Genomic DNA, 25,980 nt, shown 5'->3' with positions numbered 1-25,980 from the left:
GATTTGGAGCTCAAACTGTCTGCCCTCCATCGAAGTGATGGTACGGGGTGTTATTGCAAGCGGTATAGGCAACGTTTTTCTTGCTTGGCCATTTCATATGTCAAGCTGAAGAAAAAGAAAGGAGGAGGCACTCATGAAATCCACAAGTACTCAGGTGCACTCATCGCTGTCAAGGGCCCCAAAGATGTCTAACAGGTCCCGTGGGGGTAGCTGAGGCCTAGACCACCGCCTGTCTTTCAGCGAGGGCCCCCAACCCCCCACCAACCTACCCTGCAAAGCATGAAGCAGTTCGCACCGGAGCTGCTATCCGGACAGCGAGGATAATGCAAAGGGTATCTCATTGGCTGCCAAAGTCACTGCGGCTTAGAGGATACGGTTGATCAATTATCTGAAGTAGTCAACGAATGAATTAAAAATGTTCTGAATCTCATCTCGTAATATGGCAAACGCTTGCTCTGTCTCTCTCTGTAGCTGGTCTTCTCTATCCTCTAGCCGAAATCTAATGTGACCAAACCAAACCCAACCCAACCCCTCACGACCCCACCCAGCCGGTAAAACGTAACGTCGTTACTTTACAAGGGATATCAAATGTTGTATATGGATATATAACCAACCAACCTGCCACATTGCAGGCGGCGACGAGAAAAGAAAAGTTTTTATGAAAACGAAAGTGTGCCTGACTGACGAAAGCCTCTACTTCCTCTTCCTCTTCTCCACGCGGAACACGTAGTACACCAGCACCGTCATGAAGATGTTGAAAATCACATACGCCCACACGATCCCAAAGTTGCGCCAGCGGTCGTCCCACGAGATGCCCACGCCCGCCATGAACTGGTCCGCGACCGTCAGCGAGCAGTAGTTGCAGTCCGCGGTCGCGTCTGGGTTCTGGAGCTTGCCCGGCGCAACCGACAAGTACTTCTCCATGTACTCGAAGCACGTCTGGCCCGAGGGCGGGCTGAAGACGGACATTTCGTTGGGGGCGCACTCGACGGCGCGCCCGTGCAGCTCCGTGGCCACGATGCCGCCGACCCAGTACGTGAAGGGCGACAAACGGTACATGAAGATCCAGAAGCCTGTGGCCTCGAGGTTGGCGGGCGACTGTAAAACACCGCAGAACATGAGCGACATCATGACCAACAAAGTGACAATGGCACCGGCGGACTGCGTGTCCGGCATCGCCGCCACCGTCATCTGCGCGACCGTGCCGGCGTAGATGAAGAACTGGATGATGTATAACAAAACCAAAACCTGGCGGTCGGAGCCCTGGATGCCCGCGACGGGGTAGTACACGCACGCGAACAGCAAGATGCCGGCGAAGATCTGGTAGGGGATCTCGACCAGGATGTTGGCCGCGATGAAGGCCTTCCACGAGTACGCCTTGCTCGGCTTCTCGCGCACCTCGTACAGGGACCGCTGCGTCACGAAGAAGGGCTGGATCTGCCCGACCAGCGTCTGGAAGATAGTCGTGATCATAAAGACGCCGAACAGCACGACGGACATGCCGGCCAGCGTGTTGGGCGGGCTCCAGAAGGAGAAGCCGATGAACAGGCCCGCCGCGACCGACAGGGCGCACTTGGCGAAGATGTGCGACGGCGTGCGCCAGTACTGCTGGAACACGCGCGTCGTGACGATCCGGACTTGCAAAGAAAGAGGGGCGGCGAACTCGCTGTACAGGTGCGTGTCGGCGTTGTCGGCGTCCGAGGTCTGCCACTGCGACGTCTCGGCGTGGATCTCGTCGAGGTGGCGGATGACTTGGGCGGCCTCGGGGCTCTGCTTCCAGGTGGCGTGCCAGTCGGTACCCATGTTGTTGACCACGTCAAGCATGTACTCTGCCGGGTTCTCGGTGTCCTCGCAGGTACGGGCGCCGTTGCCCTCGAAGTAATCCAGCAGGGTGCGCGAGTTGGTACCAATGTCACCGAAGTAGACGGTCTTACCGCCCTTGGCAAGGAACAGCAGGCGGTCAAACTCCTGGAACAGGACAGCGCTGGGCTGATGGATAGTGCAGAGGACGGCCTGGCCGGCGTCGGCGAGCTTGCGGAGGAAGGCGCAAATGGCCCAGGCGCTTTGGGAGTCGAGACCGGATGTGGGCTCGTCCAAGAAAAGCAGGAGCTTAGGCTTAGCAGCCAACTCGACACCGATGGTAAGCAGCTTGCGTTGCTCGACGTTGAGACCGTCACCGGGAACACCGACGACGGCGTTGGCAAAGTCGCGCATGTTCAGCATATCAATGACGCTCTCAACGTAGGCGAACTTCTCCTCTTGGCTCACGCTCTGCGGTTGACGCAGCGTGGCGCTGAAGCGCAGACTTTCTCGTACAGTAGCGGTTTCCAGGTGAAGATCTGTGGCGATGTTAATTATACGTTTCCGACTTAGCGTTGGAAGATAGGTCACTTACCTTGTTGTTGGACGTATCCAGTCTTGCGCTGGAAACTGGCATCGAGGGGCTTTCCGTTCACAAGCATGTCACCAGAGATAACACCCATGGTCGTTCGCTTGGCCAGGACATCGAGCAGAGTCGTCTTACCGGCTCCGGAGACACCCATGAGCGCAGTCAGAGTACCAGGCTTGACCCATCCGTTAACATTATCCAGCAGCTGGCGGTCCTCGTTCTTGACCTTGACGGTGTAGGTGACGTCCTTCCAGGTAAAGATGTCGCGCTGGGGTTCCAGCTCCTTGACTTCGGATCCGTCTTGGGGCTGCTGGTTCGAGACCTCGTGCTTGGCCGCCAGCTTGGCGTCCCCGGACTCCTCGTCCTCCTCCTTCAGGAGGTACGAGGGGACGTGGCCGCGCTGGAAGACGAGGGTCTCGGCGGAGCTGTCGGTCGCCGAGTTGATCTCGGTGGCGACGGCATACATGACCAGGAAGGCCAGCCAGAAGGCGATCATAATGCCAAAGTTGCGCCAGAGGTGGGAGTAGTAGTAGTTGTAGTTGGTCGCAATGTAGGCATCACCACTGACAAAGTTCTCGCCCGGCTTGGCGCCGACCACGGAGCAGATAAAAGAGTCGCCGACGGGCGGGCTGTAGCCGGGGCCCGCGGGGATGGTCGTGGCGCAGGGAACCTCGCGATTGTGGAACTCGTTGGCGATCAGAGCCTCGAAACCGTAGAAGATGGGGTTGATGTAGCGGATCCAGGAGAACCAGGGGTGCATCTGCGGCACAGCGATAACGTAACCGGTGTAGATGACCAGGGCAAGCACGAGCACACCAGCCAGACTCATGGCTTGCGACACGGTTTTGGTGACGGCGGCCATGGTTCGGAACACGGTGCTCATGGCTAGAGACGAGACAAAGGTGAACAGGAGGAAGATGAAGAAGGGACCGGCCTCGTACCGCAGTCCGGAGAAGAAGTACAAGACGATATCGAAGAGGGTGATGGTGACGAGCTTCAGGGGTATATCGGCGAAGATGCCAGAAATGGCCTCGGCGAAGGGGTGATAGAATGTGTACGAAGCGTGCTTCTCGACGATGGGTCGTTGCGAGTACAGCGTGTTGATCTCGTTGATGGAACTGAGGGCGCTAAGCAGGATACCAGTGAAGATGACGGCGCCCTTGGCGCTGAGGTTGTCGCTGTTGTTGGGGGAACCGTAGTAGATGGAACCGATGATGAGGGCAATGACCATGTTCATGATGGGACCCGAGGCGGTGGCCGTCATGTCGTTCCACATGCGCTGGTAGGCGCGGATGGTCGTCAATCGGATCTGAGTCATCACGTTGACCAGGTAAGGCGAAGACTTGCGGACGTATTTGGCCTGGCTCTGGTGCTTCTCCTCTCGGAGAAGTCGCACGGTGATGTTGCCGTCCGGGCCATGCCTACTGCGGAGCTCGTGGCGAGCAATGTCCATCTCCAGCTGCTTGTACTCGTCGGACTCGAGCCAGTACTTCTCGAACTCGGCCGGCGTGCGGGGCACCCTCTTCTCCATGCCCTCGCGGGGCTTGCGCTCGGAGGGGTTGGTGACGGAGGTGAGGAAGTCGCCCGTCGTCTGTCGCGGGTCGCACCACCATCCTTGCCTCTCGAAGAAGGATTTGGCCTTGTTGGCGGGGCCGAAGTAGATCTGGTGGCCCTCGTACAGAACGGTGGCCTTGTCGAAGAGCTCGTAGATCGACTGACTGGCCTGGTAAATGGCGACGGCGTTGGCCGCGCCCATCAGGTCGGAGCTCAATCGCAGAGCCTGGACAAACTTCAGGGCGGTGGCCGAGTCCAATCCTCGGGTGCTGTTGTCCCAAGCGCCAAGGGATGACGATGCGACCATCATCTCGGCGATACTGACACGCTTCCTCTCTCCACCCGAGACACCTCGGATGAAGTCGTTTCCGACCCTTGTGTTGACGGTGTGACTCAGGCCGCACATGGCCATGACCACTTGCGCGATGAAGTTGATAGAGGCTTCGCGCGACAAGCCGGTGATCTCGGAGATATTGGCAGGCGCCCGCGACGCCGCGGCAAACCGAAGTGTCTGTCCGACGGTAAGATGCGGGAAGTGCTTGTCGACCTCTTGGTTGTATTGGAGCTCGCCCTTGAACTCCTTGAGCATCTGAGCCTGGGAGACTCCGGAGTAGTCGATCTGGCTCTTCTGGCCCAGCTTCAGGCCGTGCAGCTCGCCGCAGAGGGTCTTGAGCAGGGTACTGCAGCCGGACCCGGGCCGGCCGAGTACGATGAGGAGCTCGTGGTTCTCGAGCAGGCCGTTGAAGTTGCGCAGGATCTTCTTCTGCGACGAGCCGCCGCGGCCCGAAGCGAGCTTCTTGGCCGAGCGGAAGGGGCCCAGCAGGATGTCGGAGACAGTCCCCTGAACCTGGACGGCCTCGCCCGAGCCCAAGACGTCGAGGTTCCTGAAGCGGACCCCCGTGTGCTTGGGGCCGAACCCAGCGACCTCGAACTTGCGGGCAACGATCTTGAGCCACTTGCCGACGTCGAACTCGCTCTTCCCCGGGTTCAGGGCCGGGTCGCTGTCGGCCATAGTGTGGAACCCGTGCAGGTGGTTGAGGTTGCCAGGTGTTGAGGCGCGCGACATGCGGCTGGCCACGCGGCCCAGCTCCCTCCTCTCATTCTCGTCGACCAGGTTGGAGAGCTGAGGCGTAGAGCCATCTGTGGAGACATGGTCGCTGTCGGCGCCAAGGTCTGTGGTGCTGGCGTAAAAGGTCTCTTGTCCGGGGGCCGGCTGTATCGGCCGCAGCTCGTGTTGACTCCCTGTTTCGGGCATCGTGACGAACGGCTAGGCGCAATGCCTGTGGCCTCGAAAAGTGCTGTCCGTCGGTGGCGACTGCTATGGATTGCTTGCGATGGCTTTCGGCAGTCGATGGGGCTTCGGTGGATATTGATGGTATTATTTGCTTCTGGGCAGGGGGCGGGTGTCCCAAAGGAGTTTGGCAGGTGATTGAATGAATCCTGGCCGAACTCTATGTCTATGACATTGATAAAGGAGGATCAGACAAGGTGAAGTATGTCTGGCAAAAAGGAGCCCTTGTCTAGGTGTCAGTGACTGGGTATCGGATTATTAGGTAAATGTATATACGGTAAGAGAGAAAGTCAAAAGGGTCTTCTTTTCCAAACTAGCATCTGATTTTTCCCGGGGGTGGGAGCAGATAGACTTTTATTGCTGGAATCCATCCTGGACATGACGGGCTGTTGACCATGCCAATGCCATGTGGATGGCTGTCTGTCGGGTCGGACTCGTTTACACAACAACTCTCCGCTGGTGTGTTCCACAGATCTTATCTGACGGAAGACCGAGGAGCCCGCAACCGTCTTGGCTTACTCCCACTGTACATAAACCGCGCCCGGCACGCTGCCAAGTGCCCATAATTGGCAGTCATAGTGCCGGCTTTAGGACTGCTACTGGACAGCGCCCAAGGCCGGGCCCAACCTGCAATCTGCTGCGTGGGATTAGAAAGCGGCTCTATCGTGCTCCTACAGCCTCTAGCGGTCCCACCTGCCATGGCGGCTAGGCCCAGGTCCGGGACTGGCCCGGAGACTTGGGTGCCTGTAGTCTGCGTGCAGCACTGCCTGCTTGCTGCCAAGCTGCGTGCAGGCAGATCAGCAACGCTAGCGGCCTGGCAGACTTGCGCAATATGTGGCCGAGAGCTAATGATTCATTGTGATCCGGACGGGACAGGCGTAAACAGTCAGCACTAAAAGCTTGGTCCAGACGGTTGTCGGGTTCTAGAAACTGTCCGGCTGCGCGACCGCTCTTATATTTTCTATCTTGTCCCCTCCCACTTAGGTAATCCATAAACGACAATTGGCGCAGTTTGAAACACGCAAACGGTATGAATCAGCTTGCCGTTCGACTCACCGCGCAATGGAGAACAGCCATAAGCCTCCAAACTTCTCGACCGCTCTTGCACCTTAAGTCCGTAGAGTCGGTTTGGTATGCACGACGGCGACCGTGAACAACGCACACACCCACACCCACATTAAGGCCGGGGACATATGAATTTATTTCATTGGCGTCGACATATTGCTTTTATTCCCGTCTGAATTAGGAGCATGATATAAGGTTGATGGGCGTAGAGGCGGCTTGACAGATCGAGAAAAGAAATATTCATGTTCATAAATAGAGAAAAGGGAGACTGGGAGAAATTGTGACATCATGCCCAAAAATTCGGTACGGCCGATCAGTCAGAATTGCACTGCACGTGGACTACGCACTGCGAGGAAGCTGGATGGATGGCAGATGCAGAAGGATTCCAGTGCTCAGGGTGCGGCGTGTCAGCGCAAGGCTTCTAGGCTTTCCTTTCAGCTCCGGGGGCTAACCTGATGGGAAATAGAAAGATGCGCTGGAGTCAAGTCAGTCCGAGCTGGCCCCACTGTCCTGGCAGGACAAGCGGCGAAAAAAGAGATAAGTGCCCGCTGCAGAACCCGCTCTGACAAAGCAACAAGATTGACAGAGACGGCCGTCGGGGCAATCAAGAACCCGTCAACCCGTCTGCCCGCCTGCCCGCCAGTCCAGCCATTGTTGATGTGCCCGAGCACCTGAAGCAGCTGGATCCTTTCAATCCATTGATGTTAGAAAACAGGCACTACATTTAATATTGGGTACTTGATACTCAATCGTGGAGTAGGAGCGGGATGGAGCAGGAACGGGAGGCCACGTCCAGCAGGAGGCAGGCTGCAAGCACTGCTTTTGTTGACTTGGAGATGAACCTTTTTGGTCCCCTGCTCCTGCATTCTCTGCCTTAGTCAGTCCACTACACCCCAAGCTGATACTCTTTCGGTTGCAACCAAGGGCAACACGTCAATTCGAGCTTGAATTATTAGTGATAGACCGCAACTGGCGTTTTTATCTGATGACCAGCCAATTGCTCGATGCGACGCAAGAATCTCCGAGTACCATTGCCCCGATCAGGATCGCGTCCAGAGGTCACAAGACACTACGTTCAGTCCAATGACGCTGATGGCGTTACGGTTGACCGGTAGCCCAGAAAGCCCAGCGAGGTGTGTCAGGGTCCCTGCGACATTGTGGCGCACCTAGTACTTTAAAGCTTGACGGCAGTTGCGATTGGGATGGATGGTTTACCTCCATGCTCGGCCCTCGGCCGCATGAGCCAGCTGGGCTAGCCCTCTGTAGGGAAGGTCCAGTTGCAGTGGCAGTGGCAGCGGCAGCTGTAGTTGCATGGTCGCTGCCTGCATCAGCCTGAATGATAAGGCTGAGATGGTGAGATGGGATGGAACGTCGACACCCCCACCTCCACACTCCAATCATCTTCACCCAAACACCCCAGCATTCATCCATTTCAATCAGCCGAATCGAGGATGGCCGACATTGACATTGACAATGACCCCCGACTCCGCCCAGACTCCCCCGATATCGTGACGTTTCTCTACAGTAATGAAGTTAGCGATAACGACAGCGAATCTTCGTCTTTCAACAGCCTCGCTCCGCTCTCTCGTCCTGCTTCTGACCCGAGTCTGTCATGGTGTCGTCCATACCGAAAAAAGAAAGGTGTCCTTTGTTACGTCGACAAGCGTCTCGAGTCTCCAGACACGCTGGAACAGCACATCCGACATTGGGCCACCACTCCTCCACGCCAGCGCCTGGAGATCACGGGCTCGCATACAAGGAAGGTAACGCGATGTGTAGTGGAAAGCGTATATGGTGACATGACATCCACACGTCCGAAAATTGAATACCAGAGGGTTACTGACTCTATCTTCACTCGAAACGTGTCGGCTAGGGAGGGGACCGTTCTTGGGGAGGCATTGATGATTATTGATGTTACTTACACCCGTTACCCTAAGTCCCTAGATTAACATAGAATGACCAGAATGACTACCTATAGTTTATTCGATCCATCAGCTCAGTACTAAAAGATAGGAAATGCAATAACCAATTCCCATTCCTCTCAAATTTCTCCGTTGCTGGTAATTATGAGTGCATATGTAGCAATGCAGTAGCATGTCAAATGAGCAGCCAGCATTAAGCAAGTACTTCATGTTGCATTAATTGGGCCCAAGTAACGTCCCCTAATTATGAATTATGACGTCGGCACGCCACCTCCAAAGCCCCGATAATGCAAGCATGAGCTTCCATCGTCTCGTTTAGGCAAACGAAGCTCAACGGCAACATCCAGCCCTCTTTCTCTGGACGTCAAATACAAGTAAAGCACCTACTTGCTGATCCTGAACAACAATCAACTCACTCCTCACCTTCTGAAGATGCACGACCAGATCACGCCGATTTCCGTGCGAGGCCGCTACCTTTGGTGCAACGAGGAACGGGTGAGTGCTACCTACTTGCGCGCAACCGCCACGCCACGGATGTCATACATACGACGGCGTTACCACCGATACAAGTACTTAAACTGACGGCGCTCCATGTGCCGCGCCCCCTAACTGTAGTTCATCATCAAAGGGGTCGTCTACCAGAACAACTATATCCGAGCCCTGAAAACGGCGAAGGTTCGGGAGGAACGACAAAAGGATAATAAGGCGGCCCCGCTGTCGGATCCCATCGCTGATGACCAGCTCGAGGTGCTGAGCTGCAGCATTCCGTTGTTGCAGGAGCTTGGGGTCAATACCTTGCTCGTCTGTACGTGATTGCCCGCCATCCTGGATCCCTGATACGACTCGGGCGCGCCTTTTTCGCTGGCAATGGCTTACGATTGATTGAGAGAGGATCGCAGATTCCATCGACAATACCAAGAGCCACGATTTGGCCATGGATATGCTCGCCAAGGCCGGCATCTACGTGATAGCAGTCAGTCTCCCCAGCCTGTACCCTTGGCCTCGCCAGCGTAGAACGCATCTAAAGTAACTTGTCATCATTTCAAGGGCCTGTCCACCCCCAGAAAAGCGTCAACCGCGCCGCCCCCTGGACTCCTACACGCCGGACCTGGTGCAGCACTACTTCGCGACCGTGGACCGGATGGCGGCCTACCCCAACACGCTGGGCGTCGTCGCCGCCAACGAGGTGCTGCTGCACGCGGGGCACACGGCGGGCGCGGGCGTGATCCGCGCGCTCGTCCGCGACGTGAAGCGGTACATGGCCCTCCACGCCGAGGTGAACCCGGAGAGCCGGCAGCGCGTCTTGCCGGTCGGGGTCAGCTCGAATGGAGTGAGCAGTATCTTTTACGATGAGTTTCGGTACTTTACGGGTGGGGACCCGGAGGAGGCGGTGGACTTCTTTTCGGTAAGATTCTTCTCGCTTCGCTTTTGCTTTTATGTTTGCTGGAGGCGAGTTGCTGAATTTAGAATGGCCGCTGGTAGTGGAATGAGTGGTCCTGGGTCGGTAGGTCAAGCATGCAGGTGTCCGGATGGAACCGATTGGTAAGTTCGCCTCCTTTCTTCTTCCTCCTCCTCCACCACCACCCCCTGGAGTAAGCCCTGGTTCAGAACCAGAGCCGCCGCCAAATGGGCATCACCCTACTTTCCCATCTCTTACGACGTAATCCAGGTCCAATCGTTCGAAAACGCCCACGTGCCCCTCTTCTTCTCCGAGTACGGCACCACGAGCGGCGAGACGTCGCCCCGCCAGTTCCTCGAGACGACGGCCATCTACTCGCCCGCGATGACGCGCATCTTCTCGGGCGCGTGCGCGTACGAGTTCTTCGAGGGTCCCAACCGGTACGGCCTCGTCGTCGTGCGCGCCGACGGGACGCTCGAGCGGCTGCGCGCTTACGAGAACCTCAAGGCGCGGCTCGCGGAGTGCTCCCAGAGCCAGAGCGAGGGGAGAGGGTCTGGCCACCTTGCCCGAGTGGGGCGCTACGGGTGGTAGTAGTCGTGAGCTGGTGGAGGCGAACAGGCCGGCGATGCCGCCGCAGAGCTATGATTGGAGGGCTTCGGCGGCGTTGCCGGAGTGTCCGCTGGATTGGGAGGAGGTGAGAACGCAGATTGAGGATCGGCAGTGGATTGATGTGGCGGAGGAGGTGGAGAGGAGTATTATCTCAAATGACGGGGAACTGTTGTAACTCGAGTCGTGTTTAGATACAACTTTATTCTTTGCTAGGGTGCTGTTGGGTTTAGGTGCGCAACACCCCTCATCCCTCATTGGACAAATGGTACGTAAACATAACCCAACTCTAGAATTACAGCGCGCCATCTGGCAACACGTTTTCAATGATGTACTGGATGCCTTCGCCGCGGTACGTGTCCTTCTCGATCCAGGAGCCGTAGCCGCTGAAGACGATGCTGTTGGCCTCCTTTCCGTACTCGGGCCAGTGCGGCAACGCAGAGTCTAGAATGGGATCCGAGTCAGCACCTCATCATACCAGGGATCGGATGTGCACACACAACTGGAGAAAACGAAAGGGGAGAATGGCCACTTACTGCCCCCCGGGATTTGGATCTAGGTCGTGCGCGAAACTGACCCAAGCGCTCGTCATCTCGTACGCCAGCGCCGTATCCCACGCCGAAGGCTCCGACGACGACGACGACGACGCCCCCACGAAGTTGGAGAAGACGTACGCCTCCTCCACGCCCGTCGAGATGCCGCGCGCCGGCGACCCACCCGGCGGCAGCTGGTTGAATCGGTACCGATAGGCGGGAACCCCGTCCGCGGCGAGGGTGCTGGCAAACTGCCGCGCCGGCGCGACCATGACGAGGTCGCCGAAGATGGAGCAGGCTTGCTTGTCGAGGGCGCCGGGGGTGAGTTTGGTGGTGCCGGTGTTGTAGGGGCAGCCTTGGCGGGGGTCGGCGGGGTAGAGGGCGAGGAGGGTCGAGACGGTGGCGTTGGGGAGGGGGTGGGGGCGGAAGTAGCCTTGCGCTGTAACGGGTTAATAATCCGTTGGTCAGTCAATGAATGTCCTCTGTCCAGATGTGTGCGATAGGAGGGAAGGCGATGTTTTTGACCTACCCAGAGGCTCGGATAGTTGCTCGGTGGTGTTGATGCTTTTCGGGGCCGAGTTGGTGCCTTCGTCGGTGTTTGCTAGGTAGCGTTCAAGTCAGTTCAGCATAGCAGAGCCAGTGAGGGGGGGGCACGCGTTGCAGAGGGACGAACGTACTGCCAACGATAGTCGCCACTTTGAGATACTCCCCCGCCGGCAGCGCGAACTGGATCGACGTGCGCGTGAAGTCCCCGTCGATGGACTGGCCCGTCTTGGCGCCGACGCTGGCCCGGAAGACGTCGATGGGCAGCGCGCGGATGCAGTCGAGCTGCTGCGCGGCCGTGGCGTTTTGGGTCAAGGTGGAAGAGCAGGTGGTGTTGGTGAGCAGGGAGTCGAAGGTCTGCTGGAAGGAGGTCGCGTTGGGGAGTTCTAGGGGGAAGGCGCCACCGCTCTCCATGATGGCGCCACGGAAGAGGCCGTCGTCGCGGCCGCCGTAGGCCATCATGTGGGAGTAGATGGAGACCGCGCCCGCGCTGGGAGATTACCGTGTGAGCCCACCAGGCCCGGGCACATATTTCCAACTTGCACGAGGGGGTTTCAGGGGGATGGGGATGCACTCACGATTCTCCAAACAGAGTCACCTTGCTGGGGTCACCACCGAACGCCGCGATGTTCTCCTGGATCCAGTGCAGGGCGAGTCTCTGGTCGAGCATCCCGATGTTGAGAAGGCCGAGCTCGGCCATCTGCTTGCCGTTCAGGAAGCCGAGGGGACCGAGTCTGTAGTTCTGCGACAGTCGGTCAGGCGAACCCGTGTAAGGCGGTGGGTTCATTGGCCGCAGATGGAAGACCTACTATTGAAACAAGGATGACCGGCTTTTGGATCTCGGTCGAGATGCGCACCATGTTGGTCCCTTCAAACAGGGGGTTCGACTAAGGAATCGGATCAGTCATGAGGTTTGACAAGTGAGGTAATCGACCAGAGGTTTTACACACAGTGTAGCCGGCAGTCAAGCCACCTCCATACAGCCAGACCAGCACCGGCAAGGACCCATTCCCTTGCGCCTTCTTCCCATCCGGCCGCCAAATATTGAGCGTGAGGCAGTCCTCGCTCGCATTGGGCTGCGCTCGGGACCCGTAGCACGACGACCCGAAGGCGTCGGCCGGCAATGTGCCAAAGGAGGACGCCAACGGTTTCGCCTGGCGCAGTCTCAGGTCCCCAACAGGAGACTGCGCGTACGGAATGCCCAGAAAGCGCTGGACGCCGCTGGCGCCGTCCTCGAGCCCGACCAGGGTGCCGTTGGCGATGGTGACCGACACCGTCTGGGCGTCGCATCCGAAGGGGGCGCGCACCGCGCCTAGCAAGGCGAGCGATGCTGTTTGGATCCTCATGATTTCCCCTTGAGTCGGGAAGTACTTTAAGTGGCCGAATGAGATGCTCGGGAGAGGAGAGGCTCGAGATTCCACACTAGGTATCCAGCTTTTATCCGGGAAGAAAAAGAAAAAGAACCCTCCCTTCGGCACAGTGGGGGTGGAGGGGGGGCAAGTTGGGCCGGCTAATCGGAAATCCCGGCGGCATATGCCGGCCGGCCCCATCTACCGGCCCACATACGCCAGATGGGAAAGATCTGGTCACGCTGAGATCTGGGAACGGATCTGAGATGGTCGATCAGATCAGATGTGCAGGCCAATTTAACCGGCCTTGGTGGGGTTGCACCGCCCCTGGAATGGACGTTTCTTTGGCGGGCGTACGAGGACTGGAAATATCTTGCTTTAGAGATGCAACGACACGACTTCCTCCTTCGTTGTTTACTCGTTGCGCCGATCGTTATTCGACTACGAGTCAGGTGCCCCCCGTTGTCGGCAATTTTTGCACGATTCAGCATCTCAAACTAGAGTTGAACGAATGTAGACTCCACCATATCCTACTATACGACATGTCTAATATTGGTTGGTAAGACTATCAACACAATCCGTATTGTCTCAATATATATCTAAAAGTGGGCATAAGAAACATTTCTGTGAGTTACTCATTGTGTCATGATCCCTTTTGTAGCCATGACAAATGGCGAGAGCCCTACTTCTGGCAAGACAACGTTAATGACCGATATGAGGTCACAACGCCTACCGGCTTTTGATGAGCACCTCGGCCGTCGGGTCGGGAATCCACCAAATCTCATCCAACCCGTTGGTCGGCCTCTTGTGCCCGTCTTTGAGCTTGAGGTCGTAGCTGGTAAGCATCTGGATCAAGAGGATCTTGATCTCGGTCGTGGCGAAGTGACGGCCCTATTATGCAAAAACCCGGTCAGTACAACTTCTCTAGTTCTACTCAGAAGGGTCAGAATGGGGCTGCAAACTTACCGGACAAGCATGGATACCATGCCCGAAGTCGAAAGTCTCTTGGACACCAGTGGCTCCAAACTGGTGCTTCTGCTCGTCGCCCGCCTTTTGGCGCATGCGGTAGAAGCGCAGGCCGTCGAAGGTCTCGGGGCCGGGGGAGCTGTAGAGCTCCTTGGAGTAGTTGATGGAGCTACTGTCGAAACCGAACGAGTCACCCGGCCGCAGCGTCTGGCCCGAGGATAGGGTGAGTGGATCCGCCATCACCATGCGAAGAGGCGCAACTGCAGGCTGCAAGTCAACTTTGTTCGAGACGCAGGCTGAGTGCGGGGCTTGTATATTTACCTATGGTGTTGGGGTTCAGTCTCATGGCCTCCTTCATGAAGCTGTCCATCTTGGCGAGCTTGGGCAGGTCTGACTCCAGGACCTCTTCCGTAGACCCGTTGGAGAAGACCTCTTCGATTTCCTCCCGGAGGATGTCTTGGTACTCAGGATTCGCTGCAAGGTCGAACAGGATCTGGGTCAAAGCGTACGTCGAAGTGTGGATCGAGGCCCAGGTGATGCTCATCTGGTGCCGTGTGAGGCCCTCGATAGTATTGTGCCTGGGAGCGATGTACTTCATCAGCCAGGACGCGAGCGACTCCTCTTCGCCCGGAACGGAGGTCTTGTTCGCCTTGGCTTCAATGTGTTTCTGGAAAGTTGGCTCCAAGAACTTCTTGGCCTTGGCCCGGTGCGCCAGCACATGCTTGGTCTCGGACAGGTAAGGGGTGATATACGGCCGCAGCCACGAGGGGTACCGTTGAATGGCGCGCATGATGCCGAAGATATGGACAGCCCACTCGGAGCTGAGTGAGATCCACTCCTCCTTCCGCGACAGCCGTTTCCCCAGAAACACGCGGCCGCTGACTATGGCCACAGCGCGGTTAATCTTGGGGAACACGGCCAGCGGGGTCCATTCCTCGTATGTCCCCAGCGCATCGTCGAACGCGTACCGGGCCTCCTCCGTCAGGTGCGGGATCGTCGTCGTCCGTCTCCGCAGGTCGATCCGCAGCGCCTTGATGGCGGCCGAGGCGTTGGTGCCGAGCTTGCTGTAGTGGCCGCCGGCGCGCTTGAAGAGCTCGGGGGCGGTCGAGACCTTCTTGTCGGGCAGGGACTTGATCTCGTCGATCATGGAGAGGGGGAGGATGACGAGGGGAGGGGAGGTGGGGATGGCAAAGCCGGAGGTAGGGTACTGTCAGCAGCAGTGTTAGTAGAAGCCTCAAAAAGTGTCGACCGGATGCCACTCCTTACCAGTTCCGTGCCTTTCCTCAAGGCGGCTCTCAGGTCCTTCTTGTCGCCTACGATGTCGAACTCGCCATACTTCCTAGATCGGCTTGCTATGACCGCCATTCCAAGGAGAGCAACGAGAATGGCAACTTGTGGCAGTGCATGCAAGAGCTGATTGACGTGTATCAGCTGGAAGTCGAGTCTCTCGAACATGACCGACATGGTGGGCGGCTAGGTCTCAAGTTGTTTGAAAAACGGCTTTGGATTCCCAAAATTACATCTGTAACTCGACAGCTCTCAGTGGCTCATATATACTTTCCCTCCGTCCTCGAATGTAGGTTACCCCCTGATAATAGCTATCTACTCTCATATAGCTGCCTATCTATATATAGGAACTTTTCAGCTAAATGTGTCTCACTAGACGAGAGCCGCAGCGGCACAACTACTGCAAAAGGTTATAGATGACAGCTGGACTCCCTGTTCCAGTCACATGCGAAGGATTGCTTCCCGTGTAGCTGAAAGAAACAACAAGGCGTTGTCAGATTATGGCTTACACAAAGGTGACAGCCCCCACGGAACTTCCAGGCCCGCTTACGGCGCATATCCCGCTACCGCGGCTTACATGCTTCAATGGGGCTAGTGCCGTTCGATCAACCAGAGTGACGGGCCTATGACACCTCGTGGGAATTATAATTACATGGTCGTTGCATCAGCCCCGCGTACTAGGATTGCCTGGACCGCAGTATCGACGAAGCGTGCCACAGAGCGCTTCGCATACGAGATCTACATACCGGCTCGATAGCATACCGAGATAGGTATGCATACTTCACCTAAGCAGACTAGCTTTATCTTCGCTATCCCCTTGACTGCCAAATACGACTTGGAAAGTGGGGAGGCCTTTTTGACCAATCAGAACATCGGATTTCTTCAGATGGTGAGAGTTCACGCCGTCGAGGACTTCAAGTCTTATTATTACCTCAGTGGGTTATATGTACTGAAAGTTCCCCACTCTCCAAGTCGTATTTGGCAGTCAAGGGGATTTATTGATCGTTTACTGGGATAGTGATGGATGTAACTCTGGGTTCCCCGAGGGAGCGGTATTAGCACATCATACGCTCGCGTCTCCAGGGATGTTAGACAATACAACAACGATGATAGAGGCTTGCACCTAAACAGGAATGAAAAAACATCTGATTTCCCTTCGAAGCGGATCATTGTTTGTTTACCCACTTTTCTCTCGTCTTTTTGGGTAATGGCTGACAGTCACCCAAGACGAAGAATGTCACAGCGAGCAAACGGCCCCTTCTCAAATGGCGATGGGCACTCGATGTTGTTGGTCAGCAACAGCCTAGAGACCAGAAAAGCATCCTGGCGATATTGTCCAAAAGGATATTTCTTTAATTTTCGTCCCTCGTTTTCATGCAATGCACTCTTGGCAGTTTCAGTTACGCATGCCTCGTCAAATCCCTAACCCCTTGCGACAAGCCTATGGAATACCAATCACCCCAACCAAAGCCCACCGGTCTTCCCTTCTTTTCTCACTCTTCACCACCCTATCAAACCAGAGTAATCCTCTGGGTAAAGTCCTCCAGCGCCTCCCCTTTCCATATCCGGTCCTGGAACCAGCCCGTTACCAGAGTGTTGTGCTTATCTATGAACTCCGCGAACTTGACCATTCCGATCACACTGAAATGCCCAGGGCGTGAGACTTGATCACGCAAGGCTACAGGTTGTGAGCACCCGGCCATGAGCCAGACCCGATCGGTTTCACGTGGCGTAACTGACGGGTTCGTGCAACTGACTAGCCCTAGTCGCCCATAGTGAGTTGCCACGGGAGTATGGTCAATAAAATGACCTCATATCCGTCGTATTGTTGCAAACAAATTCACATCGGCTTCCGGGATATTCTCCAGTGCTGCTAGAACCCCATTCCAATGTACTTCTACATCCTGGTAACTCCTAGTTACCTCAAGCAACCCCGAAGTGCTCTATCTGTATCCTCAGCAGGACTCGAGCCTTCTCCGACTATATATTGCCACTTTAGTATACCAATTAGACAGTCGGCAGACCATACTTCCTCTTCCGTACCCTCCGGGTGTATCTGAAGATAACATTCACTGACTGCTTGCAGAACGCGCGCAGGACCTCCAATCAAAGGTGAGATGCTCGGGATATGAGCAACTCTATCCAATTGATATGCTTGCACCTCCAAGCGTAGACCATCATCAGAAACAGATGCAGGTATACGTAGCCAGTTGAGCTCAAGGGGCATGTCGCCTAACCAAACTTCAAAATCGGGTTTTCGGTCTGGCGCAGGTAGCCAGGTGGGATACTTTTCATAATCCTGCAGGGTTTTGAACAGCATGAAGTCCAAGTTCTTCCAGTAGATAAGGTGATTTCTAATGACGTCTGTGTACACTTGAGATATAGGTAGGGTGTAATCTACTCTCAACGTACTAATTTCATGCCGATTGGCAAGCGCAAGACAGCCGTAGACCATGTCCCGTTGATTAGACGTTTGGAATTCGCACGAATACTGCACCAAATAGATCAAGGGGAGATTCGACTCATAACGTCTGATCCTTTTGGCAACTGGGGTGTTCCGGCGTAAAAGCTGGGTGTAAGCGAGTGGTAGCCTATGGCCAGGACGGTCTGCGTCCGACGATCTTTTAGATATCCAAGAGAGCTGTAAATTATCGCGAAAGCGAAAAATATGTTGCCCCGCGATCTCGGTTTTGCGAATCTGAAAGTTGACTTTACGGGGAATGATGAGTTCTTGTTGTATCCAGAGTCTAGACCAGTACTCATTTTTAAAAATGTCTATGGCTGGTTTCCAGAAGTTCCAATTCTGCGATTCTACTTCTTGCAGCATGTGTAGGCGACGTTTTATGGTGTTTGGCCAGCATGGGGTGGCCTGGACCTTTCCATTGTATTTTTCATTTTCGACCAGCCATGGCAGAGCTCGCAGCGCAGGGCATTTCGGGTCGATTTCCTGGTTGAGCCAGGCCCTCATCATTCTCGTCTCTCTGAAGATCGTGCTCATCAGGGGGACTTGGTGGGCCTTCTCCTCATCGTCATGTTGATTGATACATAGCGCATCGACCCACAATGTCAGCGGGCGCCATCGGGGTCTCAGATCCGACAGGGCAAGATGGAGGCTCGGACCGATCGAGATGGAATGGCCGTCCCGCAGCGTGATGACTGTTTGCGGCTCTGGGGTGCCCCAGACGTAGCTGAGAGCGTCGAATTTGGGCTTGCGGGCCAGCGAGACGACACGCAGCCGTCCGGTGATCGGATCGTCGTCTTTGCCTGGAGACAGGTCGAAGAGGCGGATTTCGGTCGTCTCGCGGTTCAATGGCTGGTAGGGTGATGATGCCTCCAATGAGGGTTGGGAGGGGTTTGCTGATTCCGACATTGGTTCGGCCTGGGTGTTTTCTCGAGGAGCTTTGATGATGTTACACGGAGAAATGAAAGTTGGGGAAGATGGGAAAACTCATGGTCTCGCTTGAAGACGTGCTGACTATGTTTTCCGTTTCAGCTGCCTTGTTGCCTTGCTGCCCAGCCACCCCTCGCTTCCGATAGGCGCACGATAAGACCCTCGAGTAAACCAATGCTATCGCGACTCTGATATTAATGGGATCGCACAGCCATCAACTTGCCACGAATCACGTTTGCATTAAAGAAAAGTGTGGCTACACCAATGCTACCTTCGAGCCTGATGCAACATCCGACATGTCGGCAGTCACATTTCCACCGCCATTACTGGTCAGCTGTACAATCGGAACCAGCTTTACCATTAATACCAACTTTCATACTGCCAGCTGTCTTGTCACTACCTCAGCCTGACACCGAGACAAAGTCACATGAACGTACGATTTTCTGCTAGGAATTATGCAACCCATCCGTAAAACTTTGGATTCCCTTTCCACTATCCACTTCGCTATCATTCAACACTTCATTCTCGAGACCGATGCTGAACCCCTTGCGTCTAGGGCTGGCCGCCATTGCTACTCGAGGAGTTATACATCGGGAGCGCTCCAGCTTCGTGCAGCTCCTCATTGGTCCACTCATGGTCCGCGAGCTCGTCCTCGTCCCAGTCGCAGCCGTTATTGACACAAGGGGTCTCAAGCGGGAATCCCACCATCTCGTCGCCTAGTGCGGGCCCTTTACCATTGGTTGCCGGTCCCTCGTCGACAATTAGACCAGACGACGAGGGACCGGCAGCGGCAGCGTCTCCTCCTTCGGACTCCTCACGCGACTGGGCCTCACGCTGGGCCATCTGTCGCTGGGCGTACATCTTAAAGGCTTTGTGGTTCGTCCCGATGACGAAGTACCTCGGGCCGGAGAAGTCTGTGACGAGATGGTTCATCTTATCGCCGCGGATGATGGTGCAGGCGCCCGGGGCGTATGGAACTTTGATTCCCAAATCGGGAATGCAAAGGTGTCCGCCTACAAAGTGTTGAGAGATCTTGTCAGCGTCAATTCCATGGTGTCCGTTTTGGGAAACGTTGCTCCGATACAAGATATCGAAAAAGAGTAGTAGGTAAGGTGGGTACGAATGGGCTTTAGTTTACTTACCTGTGTAATCACCCAGCGTGATGAGGCCCGCGAACATTCTAGCCATGTCATTGGTGTCCTTGTGCCTCTGGGTGTACCCGTTGATCCCCAGAGCGAACAAGCTGAGGAAGTCCTCCCTGCCGGTCGCGATACGTCTTTCAGGAGGCAGCTCATCATAGACCGTGCGGCACAGCGAGTCATCAATGCTATGGGTCGGTGTTTACTGACCAGAAAGTGACTCGGAGCCGAGTTGTCTGCCACAAGGTGGGCGCTGTCCCGTCCGTCGTGTAGCTCTTATCATAATTGAAATTGTTGAAGCGCTGAGGGAGAACCCAGCGAACTGAAATACATAAAAAAAAATATCTTCCAATAACGAGATTCTATATATGACTTCATCCTAGCTTACACGTGTCTCACTACGTCATTTCTCTCGAGTTGCGATGCGGGACTCGCCGCGCTCTCAGGAGCGACTGGAGTCGCTGTTTGAATCATCGTACATAGGCAGGGCCCCCGCCTCGTGCAGCTCTTCGTTTGTCCATTTGCGGTTCGCCACTTCCTCGTCGTCGTCGTCACACCCGGGATTGACGCAGGGTGTTTCGACGAAGACGCCGGCGGCCAGGCCGTCGTCCGGGGCGGTTTCGTCATGGGCGCGGCAGTCTGCGGGAGCAAAAGGGTCGGGGTTTTGCGGCGGTCGTGAGGGGGCGGAGCCCGTTGCCTGTTCTTCCTGTTCCTCGTCCTTTTTCTCTTCGCTTTCCCGGTGTGCTTGTTGTTGTCTCGCCGCTTCCATTTCTCGCAGCTTTCGCATCGCATGGCGCCTCATGCTCTCGTGGTGGGTGCCGATTACAAAGTACCGCGGGCCCGAGTAGTCGGTAACCAGGTGGTCCATCTTGTCCCCTCGTAAGATGGCGCAGGCCCCCGGGGCATATCGGACTCGGAATCCCAGTTGTGGTATACAGAGGTTACCTCCTGGTGGAACAAATTAGTTGAGGTCAGCTACGAGAAGTTTGCAAATACAAATATGCAGCAGAAACAGCGAAGGGTAAGTATAGAAGGGTACGGGAGAGTCTGCTTACCTGTGTAGCTTCCCAGGGTCACCAAGCCAGCCATTCCACCGGCTAGGTCATTTGTATCTCGGTGCCGTTGCGTGTAGCCGTTGATGCCCACCGCAAAGAGGCTGAGGAAATCGTCGTCAGTCGTGTCCAGGCGATGCTGCCCAGGTAGATTGTCGTACACGGAGTGGTAGAGGGAGTACAGCTCCGGGTCCAGGTTTCGGAGCAGGAAGCGGACGACGTCGCCGCAGCGGCCCAGCACGGACCGGCAAAACCCGGGGAAGACGTCCATCTGGTTGTACGGCGGGTCGCCGGATCGGTTGAAGCACGTGTCGCGCGTGGGGACCACCCGTTTTCCGTGGGGATCGCCCTGCATGGCCCATCTGCCGTAGTGCACCACGGCCATCTTGGCGCGGTGCAGCTGCTCCACGGTGGCGTTGGCCGGGTCCAGCTCGGGGTGGAGCCGTCTCACGTACCGGTCCAAGACGTGGCGCCTGCTTTCCGGGAGCGGGAGTGGTGTGAAATAGGAGTACATATCGACGGTATTGGCGAGCTTCTGCGCAAGGCCGTCGTCGAAGACGAGGCCTGTGGCGTTCTCCAGGCTGGCGAAGACGACGCGCCGATTGCAGTCCGTCACCACGAACAAGTCCACGTCCACCAGCTCCCAGACCAGCTCCGCTGCGGTCTTGTCGGCGAGGTAGTGGTAGAAGAAGTCGACGTCGTAGCGACCGTTGTTCCACTCTTGGGACCAGTGGGATTTGATGATATCGACCAGTCGCTGGACATCGGGACTATGAAGCATCACCGCACTGTATCTCAGGAGGTCTCGCTGGGACTTAGTCGAATGCAACCAGTACTCCTCCCGCGCCTCCGACCGCAAATCGCCGAGAACTTGGTCTCGTCTCTTGCTATCGTCAATGGGAATTGCGGACATGGCAGCGTTGAGGCCACCTTCGAGTCGGAGCAAACGACGAGCCATGACTATTTGTTGGATCTGGATGGTCATGTGTGGTTCGTCGAAGGCATTCTTGGCTGCGTTCAGCGCATCGCGGCATCGTTTGGTGCCTTCGAAAGGCCTTTTTGCTCCAAATCCAGGTCTTTGCATTGCATGAGTCTGACACTGATCGATTCGATCTTAAAATCGATAACGATCTCCTCGTCATTGTCTTTAACCACATCGATGGTTCCGCGATCTGCTGCCTCGGTGGCCAGTCCGTGAGCCTCCATGTTTGGAACCTTGGCGAGGAAACGCTGGACCGCGTCCCGGCGCGAGGATGGCAACGGTTGAGAAGCTAGGATCTGTTGATACAATGCCGGCATGATGTCCAGCTACGCAAATATGTCAGCCCATTCGCTACTACTAAGGTTATAAAGAGGGGCGGGTGGCAAGTACCATGCGGTCGTCGCTCGCGTGGCTGACGTTACCTGCCCAAGCAGCGTACAGACCAAACGGATCGCCGGGAATCCGTGTGCAGCGCTTGCCGAGCTGCACAAGACCTGTGGCGGACCTCTCCTGGTCCGACAGCTCCCCAAGAGTCGTTTGGCCCATCTTCTCATTTGGCTTTGCCAGAAGGTATTCAATGGTAACCTCTTCTGGGGTTCCAGGCGGAGCCTGGCTCATCTGGTAGGGCATAGTTGAGGATTGCGCAGTTGCCGAAGGGGATACGTGGGAAAAGAAGTAAAAAGCGCTTCGGTTGAGATTCCTTCTATGTGAAGGGATTGAGGAAGCAAAAGAGAAGGTGGGTTGGGCACAGTGAATTATTAGCCGAACCTGATTTTCTTTTTGGCAGGTTGCTCAGATTGTGAAATTCATGTTTGGTGTGTTTGTGGCCAAACTGGAAATTGAATGCAACCAGCCGGAAGTGGTATCAATGTACATCGGAGCAGGCCTATGGCACAAGCCAGCTGCCTGAATGTTCAGAAGCAAGTATGTACCTTTATCATTTAGACGTGCACTGTAGCAAGGCACGATGAGATTTATATAAAAATGAAGATCTTCACCGAGACCTCACCAAGGATTCACTCATTAAAGAGTTTTAGTGAAGATTTATAGAGATCTATACACCTGGCTTTGAGGCCTTGAACATATGTATTCCTTTCCTGGGCCATGCCCCCCAGCGAGCACTAGGCGTTTGAAGTTCTCGGTAAGCCTCGATAGGCAGGGGTGGTTGGTCCAGATCTTGGGTTGAATTTCCTATAGTCGAGAACACGCTGTCGGTTGCTAAAGGATTGCTGATTCATCCACGATGGGGTGTGATGTCTGCCGCCTGTGCATTCGATGCCGTTCCGTGCTCCTTCCCATAGCCGTATGATTTCTCTATTATAGGAATAGACTGGGTGACTGGGCGGTAGATGAGAAGATGGAATGCAAGGTCACTGTTGTAGAAAAGCCGACTAAGTGCAAAGAGTCTGAAAGTGTCGTGAGTGGCTAACACTGTATTTATGACCCCCTTCGGCTGATAATAACCTTCCAAGCCGGAAGGAATGTATGCTACCATGAACCGAGTTGGTTGCCATCTTTGATACTGTACGAAGGGATATTGGTTTCCATCTACTTTCCGCCCTTGAGAGGATCTTGTAACATGTCCTAAGAGAAGGGTAACAAAGACTAGATCTGTAGCTATTATGGTGATCAAAATTTCGGTGCCTATTTCTGGCTATTTAAAAGATTGAGAGACACCCCTCTTGCTAGTGTGGTTCGCTCTCTTGTAAGTAGCAACATCCAGATAGAAAAGAAAAAAGCCCTACATCTCCGAGAACAAAATCATATCATGAAGACAGTTCCCATCGCCCTACTGCTCGTGGGCTTCGCCGCCGCCACCACACAGACCCCGAAGATCGGAGACGCTTACGAGTCCCTCCTGCCCTCGGGCTGGCCATGGACCGGCACCAACTGCCCGCCCACCTTCCCTTGCGGCATGTATCCGGTTTCTGTGACATCGGCTGCTGACGACGACGACACGGCCCCCACCCCTACCGTGCTCGCCATCATCACCACTGCGCCGGGCCTCGCCGCAGCAGAAGAAACAATAGTAGCAGCAGCAGTAGTCCGCGAAAGAGTGGAAGGAGGTAGCTGGAAAGATACGACTCTTGCTACTGTGATTATGGCCGTGACCACTCCCCACATGCTCGGATGGGGCTTAAGGGAAGGATGCGCGGGCACCTGTGGCCGCAACGGATGGTGGATGGAAGGATACGCGGTATAGTTATATCATTAGAAACTGCGATCCCTCCCTTGCTATTTTCTGACCCCAGAGCAGCGCTTTCATTTTGTAACGTGTAACTAAATAATGACATAGTTGGCTCATGCCATACCTAACCACCAAAGACCGGGTGATTGTAATCATGTCAACAGGCTGATAGATCGTGTCGTATGCCGAGTAACAAGCGCAAGCTCATAATGGTGACACATAACTAAATGAGTCAGCTGAACTACTGCGTCTGAGCCTCCTCTCAGGCTGCCCTTGAGCCTCTATGCTAGGAGATGCAGTCATGGAATGTTTGCGCATGGTGGAATGCGAGAGTGGCAAACCCCAGCATGATTGTTCCGGGATTGTGAGTCAACAATGGCGTTGTTTAGATTGAGTAAAACACGCATCTTATCACCAAAACTTCGAAGCAAGCAAGCAAATAGCGTGGTGGTGGGACATGCCTTTCTAATTGGCTGTTCCAAACGACCGCCACTGAGAAGACAGAGGAATTTCTGATGTAAAAGCAAATTGCGATGGGAAGGCCTGTATCAGTCACAAGGATGGCAGCGGTTGAAATAACGATGATGCCACCCACTCTTATCTACGACGCCTGAGCGAGAACTTTTCTTGCTTTTCGACTCATACCAGTGCCCGCCAGCAAAGGCAACCGAGACCGTACCAAGGAATATTTCCCGTGTAGGAAAACCGCAATGTGAAGGACGATGGTGAGCACTCAGAGGGCAAGACTGGTTCCGGACGTTCACCGACAGCCGACACAACATGATTCACCCATAGTACAGCTACAAAGGCCGTGCAACGGAGCCGATGGCCAAGACAGCGCGGTTGTTGCCGAATTATATCCTGTAAAAGTGGGACAGCGTAAGCTAAGGGGCGAGGAACATGGGCAGGCCGAGGCCGTCGCCGCCCTGGATCTGGACAGTGTGGAAGGTCCGAGTCCGCTGACACCGTGCGTCGATAATACCACCGCGACAGATGTTAGCGCGGGAAAAAACCAATGCAGTCAAAAGGAGCTGCGTGCGAATGGGAGCTGCATAGTCGAACAGCGCGATTTTGACCTCGATGGAAGTCATATAAAAACCATGCGAAAAAGCCGTCGAAGTGTTGGACGTGATGGTATATATGCGACGGGACGCCTCACAGAGGGGGTAATGAGAAAAACGGATAAAACTACCTAGTCATGAGATGTGCGACGGCGAGTGCTTGTTATAGAAAAAGTAAACCGTTTAGTCTGTACCGTCATGACACAGTCAGGGGTCTGGATGCAAACACCCGCGTGACAGCTCGCGACGCTGGAGAGAACCGCCACCAATTTCCATTTCTGTGGTTATTTGCACGCCAATGTCTTGCATAGCCCGTTTGGGAAACGCGATACATACCAAATATTACTAGATGTCGCTTTTCTTTTCCGGCGGAGAGCGCAGACGGTTCAGGGGTCCTCGGCCTGTTCGCTTGTTTACACGTGCGTTTTGTTCCGACAGCTTGGTTGTGTGGGGTGCAGCAAGGGTTCAGTGAGTAAAAGACACCAAAAGAAAGTGTGAGTTCCCCTGGCCTGGCCTGGTGCCAATCTTCGGTTGCATCCCGAGATCCACTACCCTAGTGTCGTTCGCTGGTGATGGGAAACTGATTACCTAATGGGCAACGGACAGGCTTCAACAAGCCCAGATATAAACCATTTTACCACCAACGCACCCATGTCAATCTCATTGACAGGAGGATATGCTTACATTTACGCCATAGTCTAAGGTGAATAGTGACGGCGTCACTCACCTTATCGGGGCATCGCGGCCGGCGCGGGCGTTTAGGACTGGCTAGCGGGCACCTGGGAGGTATAGTCCAGCTTCATGGGAGCTGAGTCGCAAGTGGTCTCATGCGAAGTGCAGCGGTCGCGGAATTCGTTCCTGCATGCAGTGCAGCGCTGTTGTTGTTGTTCTAGAGTCTAGACTATAGGTAGTCGAGGGGAAGGCGCCGTCGGGCAGGCAAGATGCAAGCTGAACGGCTGAAGCGCTAGGCCAGAATGAGGACTCATTTCGTTTTGGGCTTGGGGCAATAGTTCCGGTTTTGCAGGCTTTGCTGGCTGCCGATTGGCTGTCCGCTGCGGCGGTTGCGCTTGGCAAGTGCTGTTCCTGAGCGGCGCCCTTGTCTTGGCTGAATGCGGCTAGCGGGGCCTAGCGCCGACAAGTGCAAGTGCTACAGCGTCCACATCGCCCCCATCGCCGTGCTTTTGCCCGCCCCATGGTCCCATCCCCACGAGTTCGGAGCTGGAGGAAAATGATGGAGGCAGACTGCAAGTGGCCAGGCCAGGA

At 55.3% G+C, this 25,980-nt stretch overlaps 12 protein-coding genes across 12 annotated transcripts; 2 read left to right on the top strand and 10 right to left on the bottom strand.

Moving 5' to 3' along the window:
* Positions 1-693: 693 nt before the first annotated feature.
* Positions 694-5,198, bottom strand: PG997_013576 (ABC1 transport protein; the record flags this gene model as incomplete). Its single annotated transcript, XM_066817890.1, has 2 exons — positions 694-2,339; positions 2,396-5,198. 2 exons carry the CDS (start codon positions 5,196-5,198, stop codon positions 694-696), a joined length of 4,449 nt encoding a protein of 1,482 aa, XP_066663582.1.
* A 3,455-nt stretch (positions 5,199-8,653) lies between these two features.
* On the top strand, positions 8,654-10,211 carry PG997_013575 (uncharacterized protein; the record flags this gene model as incomplete). Its single annotated transcript, XM_066817889.1, has 5 exons — positions 8,654-8,716; positions 8,837-9,026; positions 9,121-9,211; positions 9,269-9,580; positions 9,836-10,211. The coding sequence occupies 5 exons, from the start codon at positions 8,654-8,656 to the stop codon at positions 10,209-10,211; spliced, it is 1,032 nt and encodes a 343-aa protein (XP_066663581.1).
* Positions 10,212-10,521: 310 nt separating this feature from the next.
* On the bottom strand, positions 10,522-11,761 carry PG997_013574 (alpha/beta-hydrolase; the record flags this gene model as incomplete). The annotated part of the gene is made up of 4 exons (XM_066817888.1): positions 10,522-10,670; positions 10,800-11,198; positions 11,289-11,360; positions 11,437-11,761. The coding sequence occupies 4 exons, from the start codon at positions 11,759-11,761 to the stop codon at positions 10,522-10,524; spliced, it is 945 nt and encodes a 314-aa protein (XP_066663580.1).
* Positions 11,762-11,876: 115 nt separating this feature from the next.
* Positions 11,877-12,089, bottom strand: PG997_013573 (uncharacterized protein; the record flags this gene model as incomplete). Its single annotated transcript, XM_066817887.1, has 1 exon — positions 11,877-12,089. The coding sequence occupies one exon, from the start codon at positions 12,087-12,089 to the stop codon at positions 11,877-11,879; it is 213 nt and encodes a 70-aa protein (XP_066663579.1).
* Positions 12,090-12,189: 100 nt separating this feature from the next.
* On the bottom strand, positions 12,190-12,648 carry PG997_013572 (Ricin B-type lectin domain-containing protein; the record flags this gene model as incomplete). Its single annotated transcript, XM_066817886.1, has 1 exon — positions 12,190-12,648. The coding sequence occupies one exon, from the start codon at positions 12,646-12,648 to the stop codon at positions 12,190-12,192; it is 459 nt and encodes a 152-aa protein (XP_066663578.1).
* Positions 12,649-13,380: 732 nt separating this feature from the next.
* On the bottom strand, positions 13,381-13,857 carry PG997_013571 (cytochrome P450; the record flags this gene model as incomplete). Its single annotated transcript, XM_066817885.1, has 2 exons — positions 13,381-13,542; positions 13,618-13,857. The coding sequence occupies 2 exons, from the start codon at positions 13,855-13,857 to the stop codon at positions 13,381-13,383; spliced, it is 402 nt and encodes a 133-aa protein (XP_066663577.1).
* A 34-nt stretch (positions 13,858-13,891) lies between these two features.
* On the bottom strand, positions 13,892-15,081 carry PG997_013570 (cytochrome P450 monooxygenase; the record flags this gene model as incomplete). Its single annotated transcript, XM_066817884.1, has 2 exons — positions 13,892-14,824; positions 14,884-15,081. 2 exons carry the CDS (start codon positions 15,079-15,081, stop codon positions 13,892-13,894), a joined length of 1,131 nt encoding a protein of 376 aa, XP_066663576.1.
* Positions 15,082-16,822: 1,741 nt separating this feature from the next.
* Positions 16,823-18,274, bottom strand: PG997_013569 (uncharacterized protein; the record flags this gene model as incomplete). Its single annotated transcript, XM_066817883.1, has 1 exon — positions 16,823-18,274. The coding sequence occupies one exon, from the start codon at positions 18,272-18,274 to the stop codon at positions 16,823-16,825; it is 1,452 nt and encodes a 483-aa protein (XP_066663575.1).
* Positions 18,275-18,847: 573 nt separating this feature from the next.
* Positions 18,848-19,474, bottom strand: PG997_013568 (uncharacterized protein; the record flags this gene model as incomplete). Its single annotated transcript, XM_066817882.1, has 2 exons — positions 18,848-19,308; positions 19,438-19,474. The coding sequence occupies 2 exons, from the start codon at positions 19,472-19,474 to the stop codon at positions 18,848-18,850; spliced, it is 498 nt and encodes a 165-aa protein (XP_066663574.1).
* A 402-nt stretch (positions 19,475-19,876) lies between these two features.
* On the bottom strand, positions 19,877-21,471 carry PG997_013567 (uncharacterized protein; the record flags this gene model as incomplete). The annotated part of the gene is made up of 2 exons (XM_066817881.1): positions 19,877-20,382; positions 20,490-21,471. 2 exons carry the CDS (start codon positions 21,469-21,471, stop codon positions 19,877-19,879), a joined length of 1,488 nt encoding a protein of 495 aa, XP_066663573.1.
* Positions 21,472-21,503: 32 nt separating this feature from the next.
* PG997_013566 (uncharacterized protein) lies at positions 21,504-22,098 on the bottom strand (the record flags this gene model as incomplete). The annotated part of the gene is made up of 2 exons (XM_066817880.1): positions 21,504-21,794; positions 21,859-22,098. The coding sequence occupies 2 exons, from the start codon at positions 22,096-22,098 to the stop codon at positions 21,504-21,506; spliced, it is 531 nt and encodes a 176-aa protein (XP_066663572.1).
* Positions 22,099-23,236: 1,138 nt separating this feature from the next.
* Positions 23,237-23,671, top strand: PG997_013565 (uncharacterized protein; the record flags this gene model as incomplete). The annotated part of the gene is made up of 1 exon (XM_066817879.1): positions 23,237-23,671. The coding sequence occupies one exon, from the start codon at positions 23,237-23,239 to the stop codon at positions 23,669-23,671; it is 435 nt and encodes a 144-aa protein (XP_066663571.1).
* Between the last annotated feature and the right edge of the window lie 2,309 nt (positions 23,672-25,980).

This window comes from Apiospora hydei (genome assembly GCF_038363865.1).
Source record: "Apiospora hydei strain CBS 114990 chromosome Unknown utg000009l_segment0_segment0, whole genome shotgun sequence".
In the NCBI taxonomy this organism is placed as follows: domain Eukaryota; kingdom Fungi; phylum Ascomycota; class Sordariomycetes; order Amphisphaeriales; family Apiosporaceae; genus Apiospora; species Apiospora hydei.
The sequence above is the reverse complement of the archived record's forward strand: the minus strand, read 5'-3'. Positions and strand labels throughout refer to the sequence as shown.